Source organism: Ambystoma mexicanum, chromosome 11 (assembly GCF_040938575.1).
Source record: "Ambystoma mexicanum isolate Mex_15411 chromosome 11, UKY_AmexF1_1, whole genome shotgun sequence".
NCBI classification, from domain to species: domain Eukaryota; kingdom Metazoa; phylum Chordata; class Amphibia; order Caudata; family Ambystomatidae; genus Ambystoma; species Ambystoma mexicanum.
In genome coordinates, this window is record NC_090934.1 from 957227944 (window position 1) to 957253947 (window position 26004).

Below are 26004 nucleotides of genomic sequence, written 5' to 3' on the forward strand. Positions count from 1 at the left end.
GCGTTTCCTCCAGTCCCCGTCATTCCTTAAGTGTTAAAGAGGTTGTGGAGGTTCGGATCCCACATGATCCACATTGCTCCGGATTGGGCCAGGAGAGCGTGGTACACGGACCTTCTAGAAATGTCCATCTGCCCTCCACGCCGTCTTCCCTACAGAGGATCTGCTGTCTCGTGCGCGAGTGAGGGGGTGGGGGGGGTGTGTGTGTGTGTGTGTGTGTGTGTGTGTGTGCGCGTGTGTGTGTCAGGGTCTCCATCCAGAGGTCAGGACTCTCAACCTTCACGCTTGGTATCTGAAAGTTTGAGGTATAAGGATTGGGACCTCCCAGATGACGTGATGGAGGTGTTTCTTTTGGCCAGGAGGCCAGCAACAAAATCCCTGTGCCGTTGCCGTAAGTTTTGCGACTGGTGCAGAGGACAAAATGTTGATCCTTTTCAGTGTTCCATTCCTGTGGTTTTGTCTTTCTTGCTTTCTTTGTCCCACAAGGGCCTTCAAGTGGGTACCATTAAGGGTTACCTGGCAGCGCTGTCTAGCTCCAAGCGCTCATCTGAAGAATGTTCTTACTTTAAGATTCCTTTGAATTCCCAATTTCTTAAAGGGCTCATTAATGTGTTACCACCGTCCCCTTTCCAGGTGCCGGTTTGGGATTTGAATTTGGTTTTGAAATTCCTCATGGGTGCTCCGTTTGAACCTTTGCACTCTTGTCCTTTGAGATTGTCTTTCAAGTTGGTGTTCTTGGTTGCGGTTACTTCCGCTCGCAGAGTGAGTGAATTGCAGGCACTTTCATCTAAGCAGCCCTTTACTGTGTTCCACATGGATAGGGTTGTACGGAGGGTACGTCCTTCCTTTCTACCTAGGGTAGTGTCTGAATTTCATTTGAGCCAGAAAGTGCTTCTTCCTCCTTTCTATCCTCCTCATCCTGGTAAGGAAGAGGAGCGACTCCATAGGTTGGACCCTAGGAGAGCTCAGAGCTTTTATATTTCTACGATGTCCAGGGTCAGAGTGGACGATCAACTCTTGTGGGATATGCTGGACACCGATTGGGCCAGGCTGTTACCAAACAGACCTTGTCCAGGTGGATTATCCTCGCCATTACTGAATATTGGCAAGGACCCTCCTGTAGGGTTGTGAGCTCCTTCCACTAGGGGCGTGGCTACTTCCACAGCCCTCCAACGGGGTGTTCCTGTTAGGAATATTTGTGATGCAGCCACATGGGCTTCTATCCACACCTTTGTTAAACATTACTCCCTGGATACGCTCCATGGTCAAGACATGGCCTTTGGTAAGGCGGTTCTTTATCCTGCTAACTGATTGGGTACTCTAAATTCTTTTTCCCCCTCCATTTTCTGGTACTGCTTTGGGAGTCTGTCGAAGATGTGGAATATGTTGGAGGACACAATCCATTCGAAGAACAAGTTACTTACCAACTGGTAACATTCTTTCGATTGGATGTTCCTCCAATGTATTCCACATCGCCCTCCCAGCCTGCCCATCTGGAGAATTTCCTATGCGATTGCAGCTTACGTTTCTGCAAGGCTATGTGCAGTCAAGCAGGCATTGAATGTGCATGTCACACGTTATGGAGGAAAAAACATAAACTGAGGCTACGGGCGCCGTGCGTCCTATTTATAACATCCGGTGGCGTCGCCCTCGACGGAGGCCTTCGAAGGATATCGACTGAACGCAGGACGCCCCTCTGACGAAAAAGTTTCCAGTGTACACAGCTGTGGACTACGTTGGAGGAACATCCAATCAAAAGAACGTTACCAGTTGGTAAGTAACTTGTTCTTCTGCGGCGGACCAGCCTGACACCCAGGTGGATACAGTCGAGGAGAAGGACCCTGACACGCCGTCTTCAGCAAAGGCCTTTCACGACAGGCTTGTAGGTTTGGCAGAATATCTGGGCCTTCCTCATCCCGAGGTTGAGCAGCCCGAGGAGGGGGTCCTGCCAGAGGTCCTCTCCCTGAGACCCCCTACCGAGACGGTTGTCCAATGCAGAAGGATGTTGTTGCTCTGGCCAAGAAGGGTTCGCTCAAGCCACACTCTGCCCAGCCTGTCAATGGACGCCTCAATGGCAAGTATAGACAGATGCAGGGGGATGCACTCTTGCTATCAACGCATCCCCAGCCACACTCGTCAGTGATCACTGCAGCGTCACTCTACTCTAAGCCTCGGTCGTCCTCTGCGCTGCTAGGCAAGGAGAAAATCTTGGAGGCGTATGGGAAAAAGCTGTACTCCAATGCCTCCCTGCACCTTCGTCAAGCCAACGCGGATGCCATGCTTGCAGCGCCTAACCAGAGGTTGTGGCGAGAAATATCAGACTTCATTCTGGAACTCCCGGCGCAGAGCCAGGTACGCTTTAAGGCGGGTCTAGCAGAAACCAAGCTGGTAACACAGGACATCATGGAGTCCACAGTGGCCCACATCGACACCTCTTGCCGGGCCATCTGCATCGGCAAAAACATGAGGACGGCCTGGCTTCAGGCTACAAAGTTCAACCCTGACGTGCAGGATCGCATATTGGACCTTCCTTTCGAGGGTAGTGACCTCTTCCACTCTACCACCGATGAGGAATTGGATAAGAACAGCAGCTTGCAAATTGCAAAGTCTTAATCTTTTCTTACGAAAGCTACGCCCAACACATAGACCCAGTCGCATCAACGCTCCGATGAGGGGCGGGCGTTTAGCAGGTTCTGGGGATTCCAGGAACGGAGGTCGTGACAACCTGACCGCTCGCCGATCCAGCATCGGCACATGCAACAAAAATGTGGGAGCCAGGGGGGCAAAGGGCTTCTTTCAGTCCCCCTCCTCACATCAGCCTCAGAGATTAAAAAGGCATGACGTGTCCCTCTGGGTCCACGTGTCTCCAGTGGGGGGCAGGCTAGACTCTCGCGTACATTTTTGCCACCAGAACTTCGCAGACCTATGGATCCTCTCAGTAGTATCCACGAGTTACCGCCTACCTATACCGCCATCTCCTCCTCCCTCCCCCCTTCCCCTCACACAGATTGGGACGGCAACTCTGTTGGCAGAGATCCGGTCGCTCGTCGAGAGCCAGGCAGTGGAAGTACCAGCCTCTCAGAGAGGATTAGGCTTCTATTCCAGGATTTTCGCCATACAAAAAAACAACCAGGCTGGCCTGAGAGTTGTGTTGGACCTCTCCACCCTCAACCGCTCCCTCCCTCTTCAAATCTTCAAGATGGTTACGCCAGCACTCATTGCAGAGACACTAGACAAGGGAGACTGGATGTGCTCCCTGGATCTGAAGGACGCTTACCTACAAATCCCGATTTGGCAGCCCCATCACTCCTTCCTACGCTTCAGGATCATGGGCTGTCATTTCCAGTACAAGTTGCTGCCCTTTGGCCTCAACTCAGACCCCAGAGTGTTTACCAGACTCATGAATGCAGTGGCAGCCCTCCTCAGGGCCCAGGGCCACCTTGTCTACCCGTACCTGGACGACTGGCTCGTCGGGGCGTCATCCCTGGAGGGGGTTGTCCACACCTCCTCCGCACTTATGAGTACACTCCATGACCTTGGGTTTACCATCAATCCCAAGAAGTCTCCGCTGCAGCCCACGGAGCGTCTCACCTTCCTGGGCCTCATCTGGGATATGTGCTCCGTGAAGCTATTTCCCTCATTCCCTCAGAGAACAAGATTACGGCGATCAAGAGGGCCATTATGCACTTCTTTACCAGATCAGTGACTTTGGCTTGGTGTTACCAGCACCTACTGGGTATCATGGCAGCAGTTTTCTTGGCCTTGCCACACATGAGGCTCCGGATGAGGAGGATTCAGCTGCGTTTCGCAGCCTCATGGAATCTGGAGACGGTTGTTTGGCAGAATCCTGGGCAGTGCCCTTAGGGGCCACTACACAAGATTAAGACTACAGGGGTAGTACAATTTCACGTTTGGTACAAGTCTGTACTACACATTTGGAGTGGTAGCAGTAGCAGAGCAGCCAGACTTATCTCAAGAGCAAATGAGCAGTATTAGAGATTACACAAAGGACTACAATTACTGTGACTCAAGCAAACACTGACTCAAGGTTTTTGGTTAAAGTAAAAGTACATTTATTTTTAGACCATCAGTTCACAAACCCTTCACTTCTATTAAATTAAAACCACACTTCAAATACACTACATACAACCAATTCCCCTTGTGCAGAACAATTCAAGGTAAGTACCTTTGGATTTGACATACTGGTGTTGTGAAACAAAGACGTTACTGGGGGTTGTTACGCAATCACTTTTTGACAGTAATGACAGTTCGGTGTTACGAAAGAGAAGCGTACCCTAGAAGAAATGTTACCGTAGTCAAACACAGTTAGCACATGAATTAACACAAGAGAGTTGGGGACAAAAATCATAGGCAATACTTTTGTCAAGGCAGATAGAATCAAGAGACACTTTCTAAAAACGTAGATAAAAGTCAATAGGCCTGCGCCAGTGTCAATGGGACAGGGGTCCTGTTGTCGAGGATCACAAGTTTAGACAGTTCACGATTTGTGCTTGTCAGGTGTACTTGGAGATTGTGAAAAGGGAAGCAAAAGTTATAAGGAGGAAGGAAGATGAGGACAAGCCTTTAGTGAGGCGAAAAGGGGCTCATCCTAGTTCCTCAAAGTCGGACACAGTACCTTATTCGTATAAAGAAGAGCTGGAGCCACGGCAGTTGTTCCTGGTAGTTCCTGCAGACTCGCGGTTCCTGAAGCGTCAGTCGTGGGGACAAGGACGACGTCTGGAGTGATCTGCACTACCCAAGGATGAAGCCAGCAGCAGCAAAAGCAACAGTGAATAAAAGGTGCGCTCCTTTAAAACCGGAAAGGCTCCTCAAATGGCTATCCGGACCACTACAGCTGTGTGCAGCGATTTCGACCAAGAAGAGGATCCTCTGCCTGTGGAAGGTGAGCTTGTTGATCCCACCAGGCTCAGGGGAAGAAGACTCCGGACTGGATCTTCTCTTGTAGTTGAAGGGTAGATAGCTCAGGACTGCAGCAGGGCTTCACCGGGACTTGGGAATTGCAGCAGCCGTCTTCTTCTCTGCTTCTCTTCGGTTCCTTGCAGTTCCAGTGGCGACTCTGACTTCCAGCCCAAGAGTCCTGCCTTTTATGCCAAAATCTCCCATTCACACAGCCTGGCTGTCAATCACTCAGCAGGGGGGTTGTCCAGCCCGGACAACCACCTCAGCCAATCAATACAAAGTGCGACTTGGGTCTCCAAGGAGACCCTGTGCAGGGGGTGACTAAACCCCTCCCTCACATTCAGCCCACCTAGACACCCAGAAACCAAAGGAGGGCTTCTGGACAGAAGCCTGCCAAAGGTCGGCAAACAAAGGAGGCAAACCTGGTTTGCCGCGCAAAGTAAAACACAAGAAGGACTTTAACAAAAAGAAATGGTGATAAAACCCAACCGGAGCCGAAATAAAAAGTATTTGGTCAAGCGGGTTTAAGTTCGAGGCTACTATAATGGCCTAAAACAGTACCACGTTTATATAGTATAATCGCGGTAGAAAAGTTAGGGTGGATACCACTGCCACCAGCCAAGTCTTAGTGTTAAGAGAGCAAAATAAAGCTCAGAGAGGCTTAGACAAAAAGGGATAGGAATTAACCCTATTCCATGTAAGATGGGTTGTACTGGGTCTGCAGTTTAAATGACTAAAGTAAATGGCAACTTTACCTGTTTCTGGGGGACAGTAGTCAGCCCCAGAAAAATTGAGGCAGTGGGAATTCTCAAAGACAACCCTGTGTCACTGCACTGAAGGTGCTGTGTAACGCACACAGAAAGTGGGGCTCATGGAGTGGTGTAGCTCCAGAGCCCAAGATAACACAAACAGTAGACATACACATGGCAAAACACATGTAAGAGTGGGAAAAAGGCTCACACTCTTACCAGGTGGAAAAAATAAACCCCAGAAATCCAGCAAAGCTGCTGAGGGACTCACCAGGTAAGGGAAATTAGCCATAAATGAGAATTCTCCATTACACTGGTCAGCATACCGCCTTCTATCCACTCGAACCTCAAGTGGTGGTCCAAGGACTGCAATCTGCCGATGGGCAGGCCATTACGGCAGCCGACAGTCAGTGTCCATGGAGTCTGGACGCGGCAGGAGTCGCATATCAACTGGCTAGAGCTCAGAGCCATTTGGCTAGCCCTCATAGCCTTCCTTCTGCTCGTCGATGGCAGGACCGTCCTGATCCAGACCAACAACTCCACCAACATGTACTATATCAACAAGCAGGGGGGTACCAGGTCCCCTCCACTGTGCATTCTAGCGGTCAGCATGTGGGAATGTGCCCTGGAAAACATCTACCTCGGTGCCGTCCACCTCCCGGTGGAGGCTAACTTGGAGACAGACAGCCTCATCAGGCTGGGAGCGGACAATTAAGAGTGGCAATCGAACACCAGGTGCTGCAGGTGGTTTTCAACACATGGGGCCATCCTCGGGTGGATCTATTTGCTCCTGGAGGAAGAGGAAGTGCCATCAGTTGGCGTCTTGGAAGGTACTATGCCCCGGCTCCTTGGGCGACGCCATGCAGATTCAATGGGAGGGCATAAGTCTATGCTTTTCCGCCCACTCCCCTAATCCCCTGGGTACTCCGCAAGATAAAGGAGTCTCGTCACCTCAGCATCATAGTGATATTGCCTTGGTGGCTAACGAGACCGTGGTTCTCCGAATTGCTCAGCCTCTGGGACCGACCACCCATTCACCATCCGCTGGGCCCAGCACCTCGCCTGTCCCAGCAGCGGACATGGTTCTCCACCCCCCTCCTCAGAAGCTAGCCCTTGCAGCGTGGTTCCTGAGCAGATCACCCTCAAGCACCTGAACCTCTGGCTAACCTGGAGATCATCCAGGGCGCCAGGAGCCAGGCCACTAGGAGCCAATACAGGAGTAAATGGAACAGGTTCTGTCACTGGGCAGATTCTAAAGAAATCAACCCCCTGACGTGCACACTGGACAATGTGCTCTCTTTCTTGGCACACCTTGCCCACTCAGGCGTACAGCTGGACACATGTCACTCCTATCTCGCAGCCATAGGGGCCTACAGAAATTGCTGGTCTTCTCCTCTTCAAACCCGATAATCGGGAAACATCTGGCGGGCCTGTCCAGGCTTTACCTGCCCATCAAAAAGCCACACCCTGTGAGGGACCTCAATGTTCTGTTGAGCGCCTTGGCACACAAACCATTTGAGCCAATGGTGTCTGCGGACAACAGGCTGGTCGCCATCAAGACAGCTCTTCTAGTCGTTCTCGCATCCGCTCAGAGTCAGCGAGATGCAGGCTCTGGTGGCTTCAGAACACTCTACCACTTTCCACAGGGATAAGGTGGTCCTGTGGACTCAACCAGCATTCCTACCGAAGGTACCTTCCGCGTTCAATCTAAACGAGTAAATAGTCCTACCTACATTCTTTGCTGACCCCAAGGACGAGGCTCAGAGTCCTGCACTGTCTGGATGTCAGACGCGCTCTGAAATTATATCTGGATAGGACTACGGGCTTCGACAAGTCAGGCGCACTTTTTGTCACCTTTGGGGGTTCCAGAACGAGCTATCGGGCATCCAAGGCCTCCATAGCAAGGTGGATGGTTGCGGCCATCAAGGAGGCCTATAAAGGGCAGCGAAAGCCGCTGCCAGCCGACATGCACGCCCATCCCGTCAGGGCCACGGCCATCGCATTCCCGCGGCAGGTTCTGTGGCAGGTCATAAGCAGGGCAGGTACCTGGGCCACCCCATCAACTTTCTGTAAGCATTACTGTTTGGACGCTGGCTCTAAATCGGACGCGGCCTTCGGACAGGCGGTTCTAAGGAACCTATTTGCTTAAGGAGGGTCACCTCTCCACCGTGAGGCTACATTCAGATGTAATCGCCCATACAGTATGGAGGAAAGGTGATGGGACGTAAGAGTAATTTACAAGTTACTCACCGTTCTCTTAGTCCCCTTTCCTCCGTACGTCCCACCATCCTCCCCCCTTATAATACTTGTCATTAGGCAATAATACATTTTGTCGACGCGTCAATGGGGACTGAGGAGTAGCGCCTGTGGGCGGAGTCAGGGCAGCGTATGCTCCCAGGGCAACACCCCCACACCTCTAAATTTAAAGGGGGAAGAAAGTTTTTCTGGTGAAAAAGTGTGTTTCCCGTCCCTAGGAAGGGATGCCCATACAGTATGGAGGAAAGGGGACTTAGTCACTAGGGTGAGTAAATTGTTTTTTTTCACCTCTCTCGAAACATGCATCTTCATGTCTTCTTTCCTCCGCTTGATCCTTCCAATGCAGAGGAGAGTTTCCATCGGCTGGCCCTCAACTACTATGTGTCTGATGAGAGAGGCCAAGAAAGATGAGCAGCTGTTCATTGGTTATGCTTTTCCCTGTGCTGGCAGGGCTGTGACCAAACAGACCATGCGAAGGTGGATCATCCTCTGCATCTCAGAATGCTATGAACTGGCCTTTAAGGATGTGTCTATGGGTCTCAGAGGACTGGCTACCACCTCTGCTCTGAAATTGGAATCCCTGTTCTGGACATTTGCTGGGCAGATATGTGGGCTTATTTGAATGTGTTTGCTAAACATTACTGCTTGGATTCTCCGTCTGGTCAGGACCCTTGTTTTGCCAGGGCTGTTTTGGGGTTTAGGTGGTGTCCCTGCTAACCTCCCTCCGCCAAGTATACCTTCTGCTGCCGAAATCTATCAGACAAGGAATCCATTAGAAGAACAAATTACTTACCTCTGTGTGATATTCTTTTTGATGGATGTTCCCCTCTCGGATTCCCTACCACTGTCCCCACCTGCCCCTCTTGGCAGAAAGCAATGTACCTTGGTTCTGGAGACCCTCCGCTGCAGACTACTTTGACTAAAAGAGTAGAATTATTGTCACGGGGCACGGCACCTTAATATATACTGACCCGATGTCCTGTCCGGTGCAGGGGGCTTAGTGGCAGTGGCGGAGCTAACAAGGAGCTGAACCCTGCCACCTGGTGGCAGAAATGTTTCCAAAGATCAGTTTTGCTGCGAGATAGATGGGGAATCAGTGGGAGGAAAATCCATCCGAAACTGCTTCACCTACAGGCAAGTAACTTATTTTCTCAGTGTAATTTTTTATTATAATATGTATTCAAATCAGTGGCTCTCCTTGTAACTGAGAAATGCCATTACATATGTTTACTAAATCCAATTAGCAACAACACCATCTTTCCTACTGCTTATATTCTGGTTGATTAACATACTAATAGCTATGATGAAAGATATGCAGACTAGATTATAATGTTGCATCCCCTTGCTCAGTTCTGGCAGTACAGACAGTGAAGAAAGCACAGACTCCGAAGATGAAGATGCAGTGAAGCAGAGTTTGTTTGAATCAAGCACTACCAATCCCGAAGATAAAATGGAAGTAGATACCAACGAAAGTACGTATTTTGTTATTCCAGGATTCAGGGAAAAGTATTCAGCATTGGATGGGTGAACCCTTTCTGTTTTTTTAGGATTTCTGATGTATGTATTCTTCATGGAACTCTTACTCATTTGAGAAGTCTTCATGACATAGTAGTCCTATGTACACACCGGTCACTTTGAAAGGTCTCCCTTACATCCTCTTGACATTTATTTTTATAATACCTTACAGCCCCCATCAGTTATGCATTCCTCTTTTCTAGTGACTAGATGCTAATAGTTAGTGTTGCTTTGCAAACCTGAAAATCTAACTCTGATAGCCCAATTTTAAGCTTTTGCCTCATATATTAGGGCAGTAATCAACTTCACCATGACTGCTGTTAGGGGGCTGTCTACCTCTTAACAATTAGTGGATGTGCCCTTGGTAAAAAAAGATACTTTGATTAGTACATTTATAACTGTTAATTTGCTTAGCAAGTTATACTAGCTGTGTTCCAGTCTTTTGTTAGTTGAAATGCCTCTCCATGTCTTTGCAGTAGGTTGGTGACGTGACTGGGACAATGATTCATTGCTGTTCTTGTTGCTGAATGATTTCATGTTTATTTTATTTAACTTATATTCGGGCTCTTGCCCTCCTGGTCAGTTGGCATCCTTTGTTACAGCAGACCAACGGGTCCCTTGCAACTTCATTTTTCACCATACTAATAACTATGGATCGTTTATGGGGCCAGGAGAAAGCCTTTCTCCTTGGCAGCATGCTCTCTTCTCTTATGGAATTTAATTTTGGCAAATCAAAAGAAATGGGTCATCCTTTTGGAACCATGCATAGTCTGTCTTAAAGCATTTTTCATTGCAGGTCCCTTTTTTAGTGCAGCTACATCAGGTAGAAGGGTCGGCAACATCCAGGCCTTATGCTCTCATGAACCCTACACTTTCCCCCATAGAAATAAGGTATTTCTTAGAACTCTGCCCGAATTCACACAGAAAACCATGTTCTATTAGCACCCGGCACGTCGGAGGCAACCAATCGGGAAGCAAGCAAAGCAGGCTGAATCTCCTGATGTAAGCCTGCGTTCCAAGCTACCTGATGGCTGCTTCCCCTGCCCACCATTGTCCCCTGCCCCCCACTGTCCCTTCCCTTTTTTTCTTCCGGCCCCCCTCGACGTACCAGATTGTGAGTGCGGCAGATGCCGCTGCCGTGACCTCTGTTGCTTCCGCTCCTAGTCGGTTGTGGCCGCCATGGAAATGGAAGAGGCGATCTCCATGGCAGTCAACTTGCTCAAGTATTTGTGGCATCCCGTTCATTGAATGAAAATACACAATGCTCTTAGCACCCCGGGTTACCGGCTTGGCAACCCAGGGTGCTAATAGAGTTAAGACCCTCTCTGGCGTGCCGGATCAGGTGTTAACAGCCCAGGGACCCTCGTTAAATGCCCTCGCTTCGCTCTGGATTTTAACTCGGGTCGATAACACCTGATCCGGCCCACCAGATCAGGTCTTGACGCTTAATTAATCAAACCCGATCTGACATCTTTCTAAATCTGTCATATCTACCAGAAAGGTTGCTTTGTACCTTAGAGCTCTTCGTTATTCCCTAAAGAAAACAAAGGGTATCAAAAATGAAATCATCCTAGTTAATAAATGCCTAGTAAACACAGGGTTTGCAGCCACTAATCAGCCCTTCTAAAGGTGGGTAGTGTTCTTTATGTCCTCTTTTTTTTAAAATGTCTTCCAGGCAAACCCAAGGCTCACTCCACTAGACACAAAGCAGCTGCTACTGCTTACATGAGAAATGGTGTCATAGCCAAAATATACAAACTGGGAAACATGCAATTAATGCCCATGTTTGCAAGACATCGATTCTTGGATGTGGATGGCTGAGAGAATGCTTAAGTGGATCAAGTGTGGGAGGTTTTATCTCCCTTGTCCCGTTGTTTCCTCCTACCCAGAGAAGGCTTGATCTTGATATTCTTTGCATTTCTTGGGAAGATAAATGAAGAATCTCAGTTGGAGAATAATATTTACTTTGTTGTAATCCTAGTTCTTCATTCTGGGTATTTTCATTAAATTCAATACATAACCATCCCACCTCCACAGTGAATTCTGTACCAGGGAGAAAAGAATATGTAATATGATGGCTATCTCAGATATTTACTGTCACTTCATGATCTGATCTGATACTCTTGCAGCCTACCTTCTTAAAGTGACCACTATCTTTTTCTCGTGTTGTGCACTTTTGTTCGAACTAGCTGTTCACTTGGTTTAGGATGACTAGAAATGTACTTCGTCTTCCTCTGCTCCCTCTTCCTCTCTCCACTATTCAAGGTCTCAGTAAGACAGAACTGCTCCTGGGAATCATAGTTTTTCACTACGCACCCTATTCCTGTGAGTCTGGTGGTGGAAAGCTTGAGTGGGAGGTTAAACCCTAATGCACTCCCCATTTTGCAATCTGAGAATACAAAATATAGTTTTTTAGGAAGGACTGTATTTGCCTTGGCAGCTTTGGGATTTTCTTCTGCTAATGCCATGTGCACCCTATCATGTAATTTACTTCACCTTATGAGATGAAGATTATGAGGCTGTCAAAACATGCCTAATGAATTCACAAAACATCTTCTGGAGGTGTTTACTGAAGGCAAGGGCCGTTCAAAACCATTTTAATCTGGCATGGATGCAGTTGTTCATCTCAGCAGGTCAGTAGGCTCTTACTTGTAGTGGTCATCAGGCACCACATCTGGGTGTGTACTTCTGTATTTACTTCATATGTACAGGACAAGCCTATTAAGATGCCCTGTGATGGGATTGACCTACAATGGACATACAAGTGACACGAGATGGCTGCCTTGCAGTGAGCTCCACTCTTTATGGCACAACATCAAAGAATTAAAGTTGGATAAGGCATTCAACTGTGGATACATCGTAAACTTTGAAATTGATGAGAATCAATGGTCGACAATAGGCTCCCTAACTAAACACTTATCGATCAGCCCTTGGATGACAATTATACATTACTATGATGTGCATTGTCTCTGTACTTCGAATGGATTCTTTCCTCCCATGAATTACTCATCTATGGCAATCCTATCCCAACGCAGAATTTTTTTGCAAAGTTTTCCACTGCCTGACCTCTCTACGTGTCCCACGCAGAACATTCGGTCTGGGCCAGTATGTATTGAGGCGCTGTGCCCCATTACCTCAGTTTCTTTTTCCACACACTGTTCGCTGATCGGAACATGTTCGCTTAAAATAAAATTTCTATATGCCGTGCTGCCTCCGTCAAAGGTCTCAGGTTTCAAGCCATGTGCGGACTGATGCTGACAGATGTCGGTTTCGGATCCGCAATGGATCTGGCTATTGTTTCGGTGAGCGACACACATGCAGGATTGAGGGTCATGCCAGTCCATGCAGCCAAGGTCCCTCTGGGAAAAGGCGCCAAAACTCTTCACCTTGTCTACAAAGCAAAGACTGTGGAGCTGTGATCTCGTTAGAGGTCGCACGACTCAGAGCGCCGCTCTGAAAAAACGGCCAGCGCAAGGAGGAGGAAAAGAAGCAGCAGCAGCACCGGAAGAGGTCTCACTCCCCGAGTGGTTCCTCACACTGTCACTCTTCTACATTCTCAAAGAAGTGAGGCCACTGCTCCACGGAGTCCCGAAATGGCAGGTACAAGTCCACTTTCCCACCCAGTCCTCCACAAAAGAGGAATGGGAGGAATTTTGCCTAAGGATGTTGGACATCTTTGCCACTGTGCCAACGGCTTTGGCTGTGAAGGCACCTCCGGCCTTGGCCGGGGCGCCAAAGGGGTCACACCACATCTAATGTAACTGGCAGGGAACCTGCTGGAGCCCACTCCTGCATGCCTTTGGACTTTGGCCTGGCTCCATTACCGACAGAAACGTTGGGGCCAGGGTCGACGTCCTCAGCGCCAGTCGACGTCATTGTTGACGAAGGTCCCAGGGAGTACACTCCCTTTTCAAGAGATGCCTTCATGTCGAAGATGTAGTCAATCTACGACGTGGAAGGTGATCAGGTACCATTCCGGTTGGAGCCCATGGTTTCCAGGGAACAGCGGGATTTCGCAGAAGAATTTTACGGGGAGGGTAAGGATGTGTTGGAACTAGATGAGGACCCGGACTGCCAGTGGGTTGGACATGTCACCTGAGATGGATATCCTGCCTGCTCCCACTCTGGGCAAGCCGCATGCCGCTTTCCAGCGGATGATGGCTAAGGTGTCCGAGACCTTGGGACTTTCAGCTCCACCCAGATCCAATATACAGTATGAACTCTGTGATATCCTGGATGATACCGCTAAGGAGGAGATGCTGCTGCCTTTTGTGATGCATTCTATGGAGTCATCACTGACCCCCTGCCTAAAGTCGACTCCCATGTGGCTGGGGAAAGGCAGCCACCACCGGATCCTGAGCCTGGGGGTGGATCTCATGGGAGAAGATGGCTGTCAGGGGGAAGTGGTAACTCAAACAGGAGAGACCATTTTTCCTTTTATTGTGCTGAAGAAAACTCTTTAATTCTAGAGTCCCCGATGGCATGTTATTATTCACAACCCTTCAGTGGTTAAACCCTGAAAACCCTTCTTGTTAAACTTTCCAAACATAATTTTATTCACTCTTCATATGTATATAATACCTCTAAAGCACATTTAATATCTAATGTTATAATGGTTGTTATTTAAACAAAAGTGTCTAACAATGTAACTTGAAACAGAAGAGGAGCAAAGAGTCAATATGGAATGGAAGTATAACCTGTCGTCTAGTTGTCCGGTTCACAATCGGCTATGCAGAACATTTAAAGTTGAAAATCGCCTATAAGCAAGAACGAGAGGAGAGCCACAGAGAGCGCGGAGTAGGAAGCAAAACCAGAGGCAGATTCACAGAGATGAGCTGTGCAGGAAGAAGAAAACGCTTACAGGCAACCTCCTGGAGGTGTATCACACAAGAGGAGAGCAACTCCAGTAAAGTCTGGCGCAGGCCCTGAAGGGGACCCCTAGATGTGAGACATTCCTTGCCAGACTGAAGGAGACGCAGTCCTGTGGAGTGGCAATGGTTCAGCGAAAGGGAGAAAAGCTGGTGCAGGAACTGAAAGAGACTCTGCCTGACGGGGGAAGCCTGCCCAATGAAAACTTTGCCGCAGCTGCACGTTACACCAGTGAGTCAAACCAGAGGAGTTGGGGGCCATGACATGCCAGCAAGTTATTGAACACTTGGGGATTTATTTTGAATACCAACCAAGTAGAATTGAAGGACAAGAACAAATGTGGTACAAATCTCCTTATCCAAAATGTCAATTTGGAGAAACTTGGAACCGGCATTGCCAAAAAACATTGAGAGAAAAGTTGACAGACAGAACTTGAACAGTCCCCCATACGTGAGATATCAATAAGGGGGAAGTTCGAGCAAGTGATACCTGGAGTTAACAAAGTATAATCTGTGAAGAAGTGCAACTGTGTTATACTTTGAAGGAAAGTGCACATTGTATAAAAGACCTGGTGCGTGATACGCATCAGGCAGTGAGCCCTTTTTGGGAAGAGATACTTGCAAGAGAAGAGTACACCAGTGGATCTGCGAGAACCAGAAGGGGGCCATTTCTGGCAGGTGAGTACACCGGGAATCCAGAAAGCAGAAGAAAGTAACAGAAAATGAAAGATGCCTGGCAGGAGAGTACACCAGTTTATCTAGAGATTCAGTTGAGAAAAGTGTTCCACAGAAAATATGTTTTGCTATCCTTAGAAAAGTTTGCTATGGAAGAGACATTTGTTTTACTAACCTGAGAAAAGTATTTTGTAAGAAACATTTTCATTGACTTGAATAGAACATTGTTGGAACAAAACACTTCCAACAGTTTTTCTGAATTAGTTCAGGGGAAGTGAATCGACCCCTGGACACCAGGATTGCTTTGTTGGAATTACACATTTGTACTTTTACACACTTCTGTTGAGTTGGAAACAGAGACATTTACCTTGCACCTTTTAAATGTGCATGTTTGTGTGTTGGTCAGATATATTTTGGACACAAGATCATCTTACATTAGTTTGTTTCAAAGGCAGGGACCCTTTAATTAGGATAGGGACAGATAGGCTTTTAACCAAACCCTTTTTTATTTTAATATAAATGGTGAATGTTGAAAACATTACATCTTTGCGTCCGCCTCTAGTTTCTGACCCCCTTCATGTCGCAGTGGAGGCAAATGTAACAGAGGTTTGGGAGAATCCTGCCTCTGCTGCGGCAGTGGACGAGATTTGGTGAGGAAACCTTTCATGCAGCCTTGTCCTACGTGCATTGAAACGCTTTATGCCCACTCGCCAAGTACTCGTTTAGTCTGTGTTGTCAGGAGCAGCCGAGCACATCCCTGAGGGAGAGATGCAGCATGGTTTCCAGGCTCTTGAGGTTGATAGCAGAGAGGCTTCCCGCCAGATATTGTAGTCTGGCTTGGATGCCACATTGTGTGGGCAAGTCCATTGCCACAGGGATGGTATTCGGGCGTCACTCTTGACTGAGGATGCCGGGTTTTGCAGACGTACAAAACAGGCAATTAGACCTGCTGGTCTATGGCCAGAGCCTGTACGGCTCAAAGGCGGATGACGTTCTCCAGGCGGTGCAATCATCTAACATCATGGCTAAGTCCTTGGGGATAGCCGTGCAACAGCCCTCCACACATCCTGTCAGAAGTAGGTGATTTCTTCCCACTCTACAAATGCCGCTAGATATCTGGCCCCTCCATCCCCTGGGAAGATTCCAAGGCAGACACTTTCCAAGAGGCAGCGGTAGGGTGCCCATAGAGCAGGTGAGGCTACAGCCACTGTTCACTAGCTTTGTCACTTTACCCCAGAGGGACAGAGACTTTCCCTGTTCTGCTGAGAGTGGTCCAAGACCACATCTGAGGCATGGGACTCTAAGGTCATGTATCAGGATTTTGTCTCCACTCATTCAGCACCCCCTGAACCACAGGCCTCAGTCCACCACCCTTCCTCCAGACCCCATCTTCTTGGAAGAGCTCCATCAGCTTCTTTTGAAGAGCTCAATAGAGCTGGTACCGCACTTGAAACGAGACGGGGGTTATTTTCTGGTGCTGAAGAAAGGACAAGGGCTTGCATCCTATTCTGGATCTGTGGCTGCTGAACTTGTTACTTCGTACTGCATGCTTTCGAGCTGCAGGACTGGTGGTGTTATTAGACCTTCTGGATACCTACTTCCACATTCCAATTCAGATTTTCAGAAAGTATCTAAGGTTCGTGGTGGGCCAACCGCATTCCCAGTTCAAGGTCCTGCCATTCTGTCTCTTTGGCACCCATGGTTTTCATCCAGGTGCTAGTGGTGGTGGCGGCTCACCTCAGGAGGGAGGGCATCCAAGTCTTTCCCCACCTGGATGGCTGGCTTGTCCAGGCTTGCTCACCAAATCTAGAGTCTGAGTATCTTCTTCACACATGCGCTCTCTTGCACAACATGGACTTTTCCTTGAACTTCAAAAAGTCTCAGGTTTTGCTGTCCCCAGTCTGTTTTATTGGAGCAGTCTTGGACGCTCTTCTGGGTAGGGCATTCCCACACGAGGACCAAGTGGCGAACATCTTTCAGATGGTCCATGTCTTTCATTCCCAACAATAAGTCCCAGCCTGTGCCTTCTTGCTCCATCCTGGCCCCATGGCTTCCTGCATCCTTGTGGTACCAGAAGTGAGGCAACGCACGAGATTGATTCAGTGGCTTCTCTGTTGCTTAGGGTTGCAGTTTCAGGGCCATGTGTTGGAACTTTTACAGGTCTCGGATCAGGTGGCTCAGGATCTAGCATGGTGGTCTGTGCACGGCAAATGGCTGAAAAGCGTGTTGTTTCACCAACCTTGGCCCCAGTTGACAGTGGTCACTGGTTCATTTCTGGCTGGTTGGGAAGCTCATCTATCGGATCTGACGGTGAGCAGACTGGTCTCTCGCAGAGTCACAGGAACACATCAACTTGCTGCCGCTGAGGGCGATCAGTCTGGCCTTGGTCTCTTTCCTCCCCTCTGTGAAATGCCTAGACTTTGCTGATCTTCACAGATCACACAGTGGCTGTGCACTACCTCAACAAACGAGGTGGTGTGGGCTGCTTGCCTCTGTGCAGAGAAGTAATGCGACACTGGTTCTGGTCTCTGGACAACACAGTCTCCCTAGCGGCAGCCCACCTGGCCAAAAGGGAGAATGTCACAGCAGATGCCTTGAGCAGGCAGACTTTGGCCTCTTAAGGGTTGGAGCTCTGTCAGGAAGTTCGGGAGGAGATCGCCTGTTGGGGGACTCCTCAAGTGGGCCTATTTGCTTACAATGTCGGGGGAGTTATGCTCCAGGAATTTAACTTGTCAACAAGCTCTGGGGGACTCGTTGACATCTAGTGGACATTCAACCTCCTTTATACATTCCTGCCGATCCCTGTCTTTGATGTGCTTACTATGATGTGCATCGTCTTTGTTCTTTGTCTGTCAAACTGAAACGTCAAGATCAATTAAAACCGGGTAGTTGTCCTAAATGTAAAATACGCCCTGTGGACTTTCTCCATATGACCTGGTCATGTGCGGCTATCAATGACTGTTGGCAAAAAGAGCTCCAAACATTGACTGAGATCATAGATAATTCCATGCCCCTGTCACCAATGGGATGCTTATTGATTTGATTAGTCTTGCTCTGCTACTGACGAAAAGGAGAATCTCAATGCATTGAATCAAGCTAATTCGACCATTACACAGTGTGGATGAAAGAAATTATAAATGTGCATAGTATTGAGCTCATGTTGTGCGATTTCATTCTGACCCTATCCGTATCCAGAGAAATATAGGCACCCTTCTTCACATAATTGAACTACACTCAGAAGGTGAGGCTGATGTTCTGGGGGACAATAATGGGGGTGAAATGAAGTTCTTAATACAACTAACCGCTCTAACTGATCACACTATGGTTTTAAGAATTATGTGCCGAAAAGTAGAGTGCTGTGCATCTTGATGTGAAACATGCCTGAGCACCTAAAAACGAGGACTCTGATTATGCTCTAGAAAGCCGGCTCGATGGATGACTGCCTTTCTTTTTGAAATTTGCAACCACAGAGCAACTTTACAAAATACGTTTTTGTAAGGTAATTCTCACAAGTGGGAAAATTGTGTAGGTACGGGTACAGAAGAAGCACGGTTAAATCTAACTCCTATTCTCTCAACAGTGAGCTTCATAACTATGAGATGTACAAACGTAGTGGTTATACCTTTCGTTAACCTAAATTAATGTTGCACAGTATCCTCTACAAACAGCATTATGCGATACATTGATGGAGATGCCTCTTAAGGTTCATCCTCTAATGTGTAGCTGTTTGAGCAAAGGCAGCAACTTAAAGCAGCTAAATTGTAAAGAAAGAAAAGTAACTCAACCTGCTGAGACTCTTGGTGAGTCTGGCTGCCTTTTTAAATATGGCTGAGCGTATCTACATTATTAAATCTCAGGTGCCTCACAATCACTGGTGCCTGCCAAAGTCCTGTCTGAAAGTACTTCTGCTAAAGAATTTCCACCTGCTGCATGAGGGCTTATTGTGACCTACTACTGATGGCATTGATTTAAATTTGAATCAGGGATGGCATAAATCTGTCAATATGCAGACCTCTTTCTCCATGATATGTTAAGATAATAAACTTGGATATGTTTCTTGATTCACTGAGCGGAACCCAGAAGTACATCCATTGCAGAATGTACGTTGGAGGATTTTCCAGCAAAGTATATGCTAATAAATGGTTAAAGTATTTTCTGATGCTTGTTAATCTGCTTAGAATTACATGCTGTGCATATAGTCTGAAATCCAGTGGTAACTGCAGAGTATTGAATCTTGTCTTTCGAGAATCGAAAGGGGACGTTGACATGGGCGTGCCTGTAACACTATCCCTAACATGACGTGTAGTGTACCCAAAATCCCTCACGCGTCGAGGTCCGTCAGATTGTTTTTTTCCGCCCAGCCATCTGGTCGCCCTAATGCGGGGCTCTTCATAAAAATTGCGTTATTGTTATATCTCTCAACCTTTGTAGTTTATTCTTATGATCATTCCCTTTGACGGCTGATTATTCCTGTGCCACCGCCGAAGATTGCTGGCGATGGAATTTACACGGTTGTTGATCAGGTGGTCGCTGCCGACGACGTGGCCGCACCTTCTGGCCGGCCTCTATGATAGGGAGAGAGGGGTTGGGGTAGTCGTATTCTTTTCAAGAATTACTTTCCTTTTCCCCTCTCGTTTATCTTGGTTTTGTCGTCGCTAGATATATCCTGCGCTATGGGCCGGACTCCATTTAGATTTTGCCCTTACTGTAAGGCAAAATACCTGTGGAAAGACGAGCACTGTTGGTGGAACAATTGTCGTCCCCTCGACCACAACGAGGCGGCCTGTAAACTCCTATGGCTTAAGACTCTTAAGGCGCGCCGTTTGAAGCTGTGGTCGACCTACGGTATGTCCAGGCTGAAAGTAATTCCCCTGCCGCCACAGCCGCTTAGTGTGCCGAAGGGATTAGCAATGACCAAGGCTCAGTTTCGGAGGCAATTGACCTTACAGCGAAATGTTCTCGTTCCCCAGCGCCCATCCAAAGCCCCAATAGGCGCAACGTGAGTCCTGCTATGAGGTCAATGCATCCCGGCGACGGGGACGCACCAGTTTCCCACAACCCTTAGTTCTGCTTCAGCGGTTAAGTCAAAGTGTTCCAAAGTGCCAACGGACACGTACGATATTTCGGTGTTGCCCACTTATCTTCATGATCGGCAGCCCTCCGCGCAACTGCGTAATCGGCATGAATCTGGGCAATCCAAAAGTAAGGGCGCTAACACCAAATCACACGCGCCCGTCAAGACACTTCAGAAGAAGGCTCCGACACTGCCTAAGGTGCCGAAATACACTGCTCAGCCACTGGTGCTACCGCCACACCTCCCTGAAGCCCCGAGCATCAGCGACAGTATCGCAAGGATCGCTTCGGCATTTAAACAAAAGGTACTGTCCAAACAAACGTTGAAACGGAAAGAACGGCCTTGAGACGTGTCTGAAGACACAACACTACTCCCGGAGCCTCGAAAAGAGTACTCTGAGAGCCCTGTGTCTTTTCCCAAGACTTTAGAAAGAACATTTCGACGTTCTAGAGGAAATTTGTCAGAGGTCCCTTTCCTCCCCTCGACTCCTCTGGTTCAGAGAGAAGTTTGAGGGGTGTATGGGCAGACTGGAGAAGTTTGTTAACTTCTCAGAGAGGTTTGATCCCAAGAGCCTTGTGAGGAACTTCCTTTTACACCTATTGATGATTTTCAGAGGACCTTTGAAGATCCTTTGAAGATCCTCAGGAACATAATGTTTTTGACCTTACAGATGACAAGGTATCTATCGATACCTAATACAGGATGATGAGACCGTTGTGGACCCTATGGATGGTCCTGCTGATCCCATGGACAATTGGGAACACACCCATCCAGGTGATAATCAACCTTGGCCATCCCCTACTCCTACCCCAGTCCCTGACGCTCTGTGTATGGATTCACCTCCTACCATCTCAGCCCGTCAGGCCTCACCTGTGGATGATCAAAATGGCATTTAACTTCATCTTAAAGTAGGCGGCTGAACATTTTCAAATCACTACACAAGAGGCTGTTCAGGATTTGGACTTTGTAGAGGATACAATGAAGGAAAAGCCTCCTGCTAGTCAGGCCATTCCCTTACGGAACTCTATTAAGACATCTAGCGCCTTCATTATTAACTCAAGCCCAAACCAGGGCGGTTAATCCCAGGGTGAAGAAATTGTTTCGCCCTTCTCCTACCGATCCCCTCTACATTAAAGGGCACGCCACTCCAGGTTCCCTGGTAATTACGACTACGAGGAAGCGAGCAGGTGACCTGCCTACAGGGGAGGCACCGCCTGACAAGGAGGGCAAAATGCTGTATGGACTGGGAAAAAGGGTCACGACTGCTGCAGCATTGATTGATTGATATTTTATTTCTATCGCGCTCGTACACAAGTGTTTCAGAGCGCGGCAAGGCAAGGGAGGGGAACAGGGGAGAACAAAACGGTGATTTTACTAGGCCCAGTGACATTGAGAACGTGCAAGTGCATGGGAGAGAGGGGAGGGGAAAAGTGCATGGAAGGGGGAGAGGTGGAAAGTGCGAAGCAGAGGAGAAATAGATAAATAACAATAAATAAATAATAAAGTGGTAATGCAGCCAGCAATTTGCAAGTGCTAGGTTTAAGGCAGCAGACAGGGTAGGTCTGATAAGTGCAGGAAGAAAAAGGGGGTGCTGTATAGGTACAGATACAGACCCCAGTGCAAGGGGTGGCCCGGAGGCAGTGTGGGAGGGTGGCAGGATGAGCAGGTACCTGGGCCCAAAGGACAGAGGGTGGCCAGGTGCATGGTGCCAAGAGAACAGATCAGCAGGGGAGAGGGGGAGCGAAGGCAGAAGAAAAGAGGAAGGTCTCCACCCGAATAGCCAACAACACCACTCTTTTGGCTAGGTACTCAGATGTGCAGTGGATTTTGTTGCACAAGGGCCTTCAAGAGGTCCCAGACCCAATGCGGGCTAACCTGCTCACAATTGTATCGGAAGGCAAGCAAATCAACCACAACATTCTGAAAAATACTCTGGACGCTGCTGAAACAGCGGGAAGAACCTTGGCCCAGGCTGCACTACTCAAACGGCACGCCTGGTTGAGGAACTCTGGTTTTAAGCCTGAAACCCAAGCAGCCTTAATAAACAAGCCAGTTGAGGAGGCCAACTTGTTTGGCAAGGCCGTGGAAGAAGCGCTTCAGACAGCTAAGGAGCATGAGACTCTCAAAACGTTAAACCAGATTACCCAAAGGCCTTCACAACAAAGAGGGGAGGGTCTCGTCGCTCCTTTCGCACGCAATCTCGCTCCCCTCAAAACCAGTATGGTTCAGGAAACCAACTGGTCTTCAGGACAAGGATCCAACACCACCACGTATCCACCTACAGGACAACACCTTGCAAAGGGTAGAGGCCAGAATTCCACTCCCATAGGCTCCACGGCCTCAGGTCAGAAATGACCCTCAGATCCAGGTCCCTTCCCCTCCTCCCCAGTCGGAGGATGTTTAACATCTCTCCTTCATGCATGGGAGGAGATAACAAACCAGTAGGTGCTAAAGACCGTAGCCCATGGGTGCTACATAGAATTTTGCCGACCACCTCAAATCAGAAGGCCAAAATCAAGACGTCTGATGCCGGAACACCTACGCATCCTGCTGCAAGAGGTCGAGATCCTCGGGCATAAGGTCGAGCAGGAAAAGGGCACCATAGAAGTCGTCCCTCTTCTACAGGTAAACAAGAGTATTTATTCAGTGTACTTCCTTGTACCTCAAAAGGATCTCACCATGCACCCTGTGCTAGACTTGGCACCCAGCGAACAAATTTGTCAAACCTCAAAAATTTTGCATGGTCACGTAGCAGGAGGTAATCCCTCTGCTGAAACAGGGGGATTACATGGCAACACTGGATATGAAACATGCATACTTTCATATTTCAATTTTTCCAGCACACAGTTCATGATAGAGGACAAGCACTTTCAATTAAAAGTACTCCCATTCGGCATTGCCTCAGCGCCAAGGGTTTTTACGAAGGTACTGGCAGTGGCAGCAGCGCACCTGTGCAGAGAATCCGTCCCAGTTTACCCTTACCTCGACCACTGGCTCACAACGGGATTCCTAAAGAACATGCCTGTTGAATACCCAAAAGACGATATACATCTTATTCGGACAGAAGACGGCCTTGTCTTCCCCTCTAACGAGAGGGTTCAAAACATGCTGTTTCAGATCCATCAATATGTAGCCGGTCGAGAGGTGACGGTACGCAAAGCCATGTGCCTGTTAGGAATGATGGGGTCCTGCATTTATTTAGTTCCTTTCGCGCGCATGCGTCCTATGCGAGAGTGGCTCAACAGCCAGTGGTGTCAGGCCAGCGGACAATGGGAAGATCTGGTGGTTGTCTTGCCAGCCCTCGTTCTCTCTCTGCAGTGGTGGTTGAGGGAAAACCTCTTGAAGGTGAAGACCTTCATCACCCCTGCAGTAGAAGCCACTCTCACGACAGACACATCTCTCGCAGAGTGGGGGCTCACCTGCTTCAGAAAACAGCACACAGCGTGTGGTCCCCAGAAGAGGCATACAACCGCATACATTTGTTGGAGCTGTTAGCCATATTCAAAGCACTGAAAGCCTTTCAAACAGTTACAAGGGAAGACAGTCCTGGTTCTCACAGACAGCACCACGGCCATGTATTACTAGAACAAGCAATGGGGCACACACTCTCCAGGGCTATCCAAACTGTCCCTGAACATTTGGATATGGGCTCTCAAACACAGGATGTTCCTGTTGTCTCAACACGTTCCAGTGGAACTCAATCTTCTAGCAGACGTGCTCAGCAGAGACTTCCCACTGCCCTTAGAGTACGAATGGCGACTACACGAAGACATCGTCTCCAACGTTTTCGCACAATGGGGTTTCCCAGAGATCAACCTGTTTGCAACTCTGGAGAATGCTCAATGCCAAGATTCTGCCTCCAGGTACCCTCAGAACCAATCCAAAGGGAACAGTCTCTGGATTATCTGGTCAGGGAAATTTGTTTTCGCTTCTCCCCTAGCCCCCCCCACCCCCGACTCCCCTACTCAACAAGATAGTGCACAAAATGCACCAGGAACCAGTCACCGTGATACTGGTGGCCCCCATGTGGGCCTGCCAACCCTGTTTCTCCCATCTGATGGAAATGTCCCTATCTCCGCCAATGAAACTGCGTTGCCCGTACAACATGTTATCTCAAGACGAGGGGAAGACTCTTGACCCATGCCCGCAAACCCTGAACTTAGCGGCTTGGCTCCTGGGGTCATAGAGTTCGGACAACTACAGCTCCCTCAGAGATGCATGGACCTACTTAAGGAGGCGAGCAAACCGAACACCAGATGCTGCTACTCCAGTGAATGGAAGCGGTTTTTTGTCTGGTGCTGTTACCTGGGAATTCCAAGGGTGTCAATCCTATTGACTGCTCTCCTGCTCATATTGTATTTATACCTGACTCACCTGCTAGAATCTGGCGTGGTTTTTAATTCCTTAAAGGTTCACTTTGCTGCTCTCTTAGCCTACACTACGTCACAACAAAATGTGTTGTAGTGGAAGATACCAGGTATTAAAGCTTTCATCGAAGGTGTTAAAAGGATTCATCCCCCATTTCTAACCCGGCTCCCGGTTGGGACCTAAATGTGGTTTTGACTAGACTTATGAGGTCTCCTTTTGAGCCTATGCCTAAGGCAAGTCTCAAAGATCCTACCTATAAGACAGCCTTTTGTGGGTGTGCAGCCTGCTAGCACCTTCATAGGTCACATAAGCATGGAGGATTCTCGCTCTGGGGCCGTGTCGCCAGAGACTCACAGGAGTGTGGCTAGCCCTTCTGCCATTTTGGCTCCTCCCCCCAATATTTAATTCTTGCATGAATAATTGGCGGCAGAGCAAAATTCCAAAGCTGAACCTCCTTGGGAACAATCAGTAAACCGCCTTTATATGCCTTTACCTATTTTGGGGACTGTTAAGCCATTTTTGTACCCATTTTGTAAACATTTACATTTGACTAGATTGCTTTTATATTGTTCTTCAATAACTGCCCATAGAAGCCATGGATTTTTTGGCTGGGTTTTTAACCCTATCCAACTAGTGGGTTATCCAGAGGTTGGTCAGTATAACCTTACCTGTCCCCTGGCTTGCCAGTTCACAGCATAGCACAAGGGGGGGGGGTTGTACTGAAGACTGTATTTCAAGGTCTACTTTCTAATTGCTGTAAACCTAAAGTTATTCTGTCATGTTACATACATTCAAATACCTTTTGTATGTAGTAGTACTCAAGCAAGCAATAGAAAGTGCAGACAAAAATAGAAAAAATGAAGATACAGCTTTTATTTATTTAGCTGTTCATGCATTTCATAGTCATGCATTTAAACTTATTTTAAAAAAAAAGAAATAATGTTTTGAAATCCAGTTTACAAAAATGTAGTTTTATAACATTCAATAAACCTTTATAGTTACTGAGTTGGTAACACAATTTAATTGTACAAAAACTAAAACAAATGTGTGCTTTAAAATGTGTGTCTAACCACCACCTATAGTGACAAGTGATTAGTTCATATACAAGATACAACCAAACAGAAGACAATTAATAGTGTCACAATTGGTTGTATTTAGCCAGGCTACAGGGTGACCTAACACATGGTCGACTTCTGTATGTAAATCAGGTAGTTGGAAGGGCCAAGTGGTGCACGCTGGGGTGCTGGTCCTCAGATGTTTCAGCAAGGTGCCTTCATCTAGGGCCTGGAGTAGGTCTTCCTAAAAGAATGTGGGAGGGGGCTCTATTAGTGCCTGGAATAATGGTTGAGAGCTATTGGGCATGACATTAAAAATTCCATAATTATGGTACTCCACAAGTAAAGTTAAAGTCAGGAAAGCACGGACTGACCTTAGGGGTAGTATTGCTAGGTGGATCCTTCAGTTGCCGGTCCACAAATGTAAAGCATGGTTGGTATAATCCATGTTTTTTCAGTGCAGCATCAGACTGCTGTTGGATAAATAAAATCCAATGGGTTGTGTTACACACTGTTTTTACAATAAA

General features: G+C 47.9%; 1 protein-coding gene across 10 annotated transcripts in view; it reads left to right on the top strand.

Moving 5' to 3' along the window:
* Positions 1 to 26004, top strand: part of PPP6R3 (protein phosphatase 6 regulatory subunit 3) — a 2530957-nt gene that overhangs the window by 2128665 nt on the left and 376288 nt on the right. For all 10 annotated transcript variants that reach the window (XM_069624114.1, XM_069624109.1, XM_069624112.1 and 7 more), the window contains one exon: positions 9273 to 9394. In XM_069624114.1, coding sequence (XP_069480215.1) covers positions 9273 to 9394 — 122 coding nt within the window. The remainder of the gene's footprint in view (positions 1 to 9272; positions 9395 to 26004) is intronic.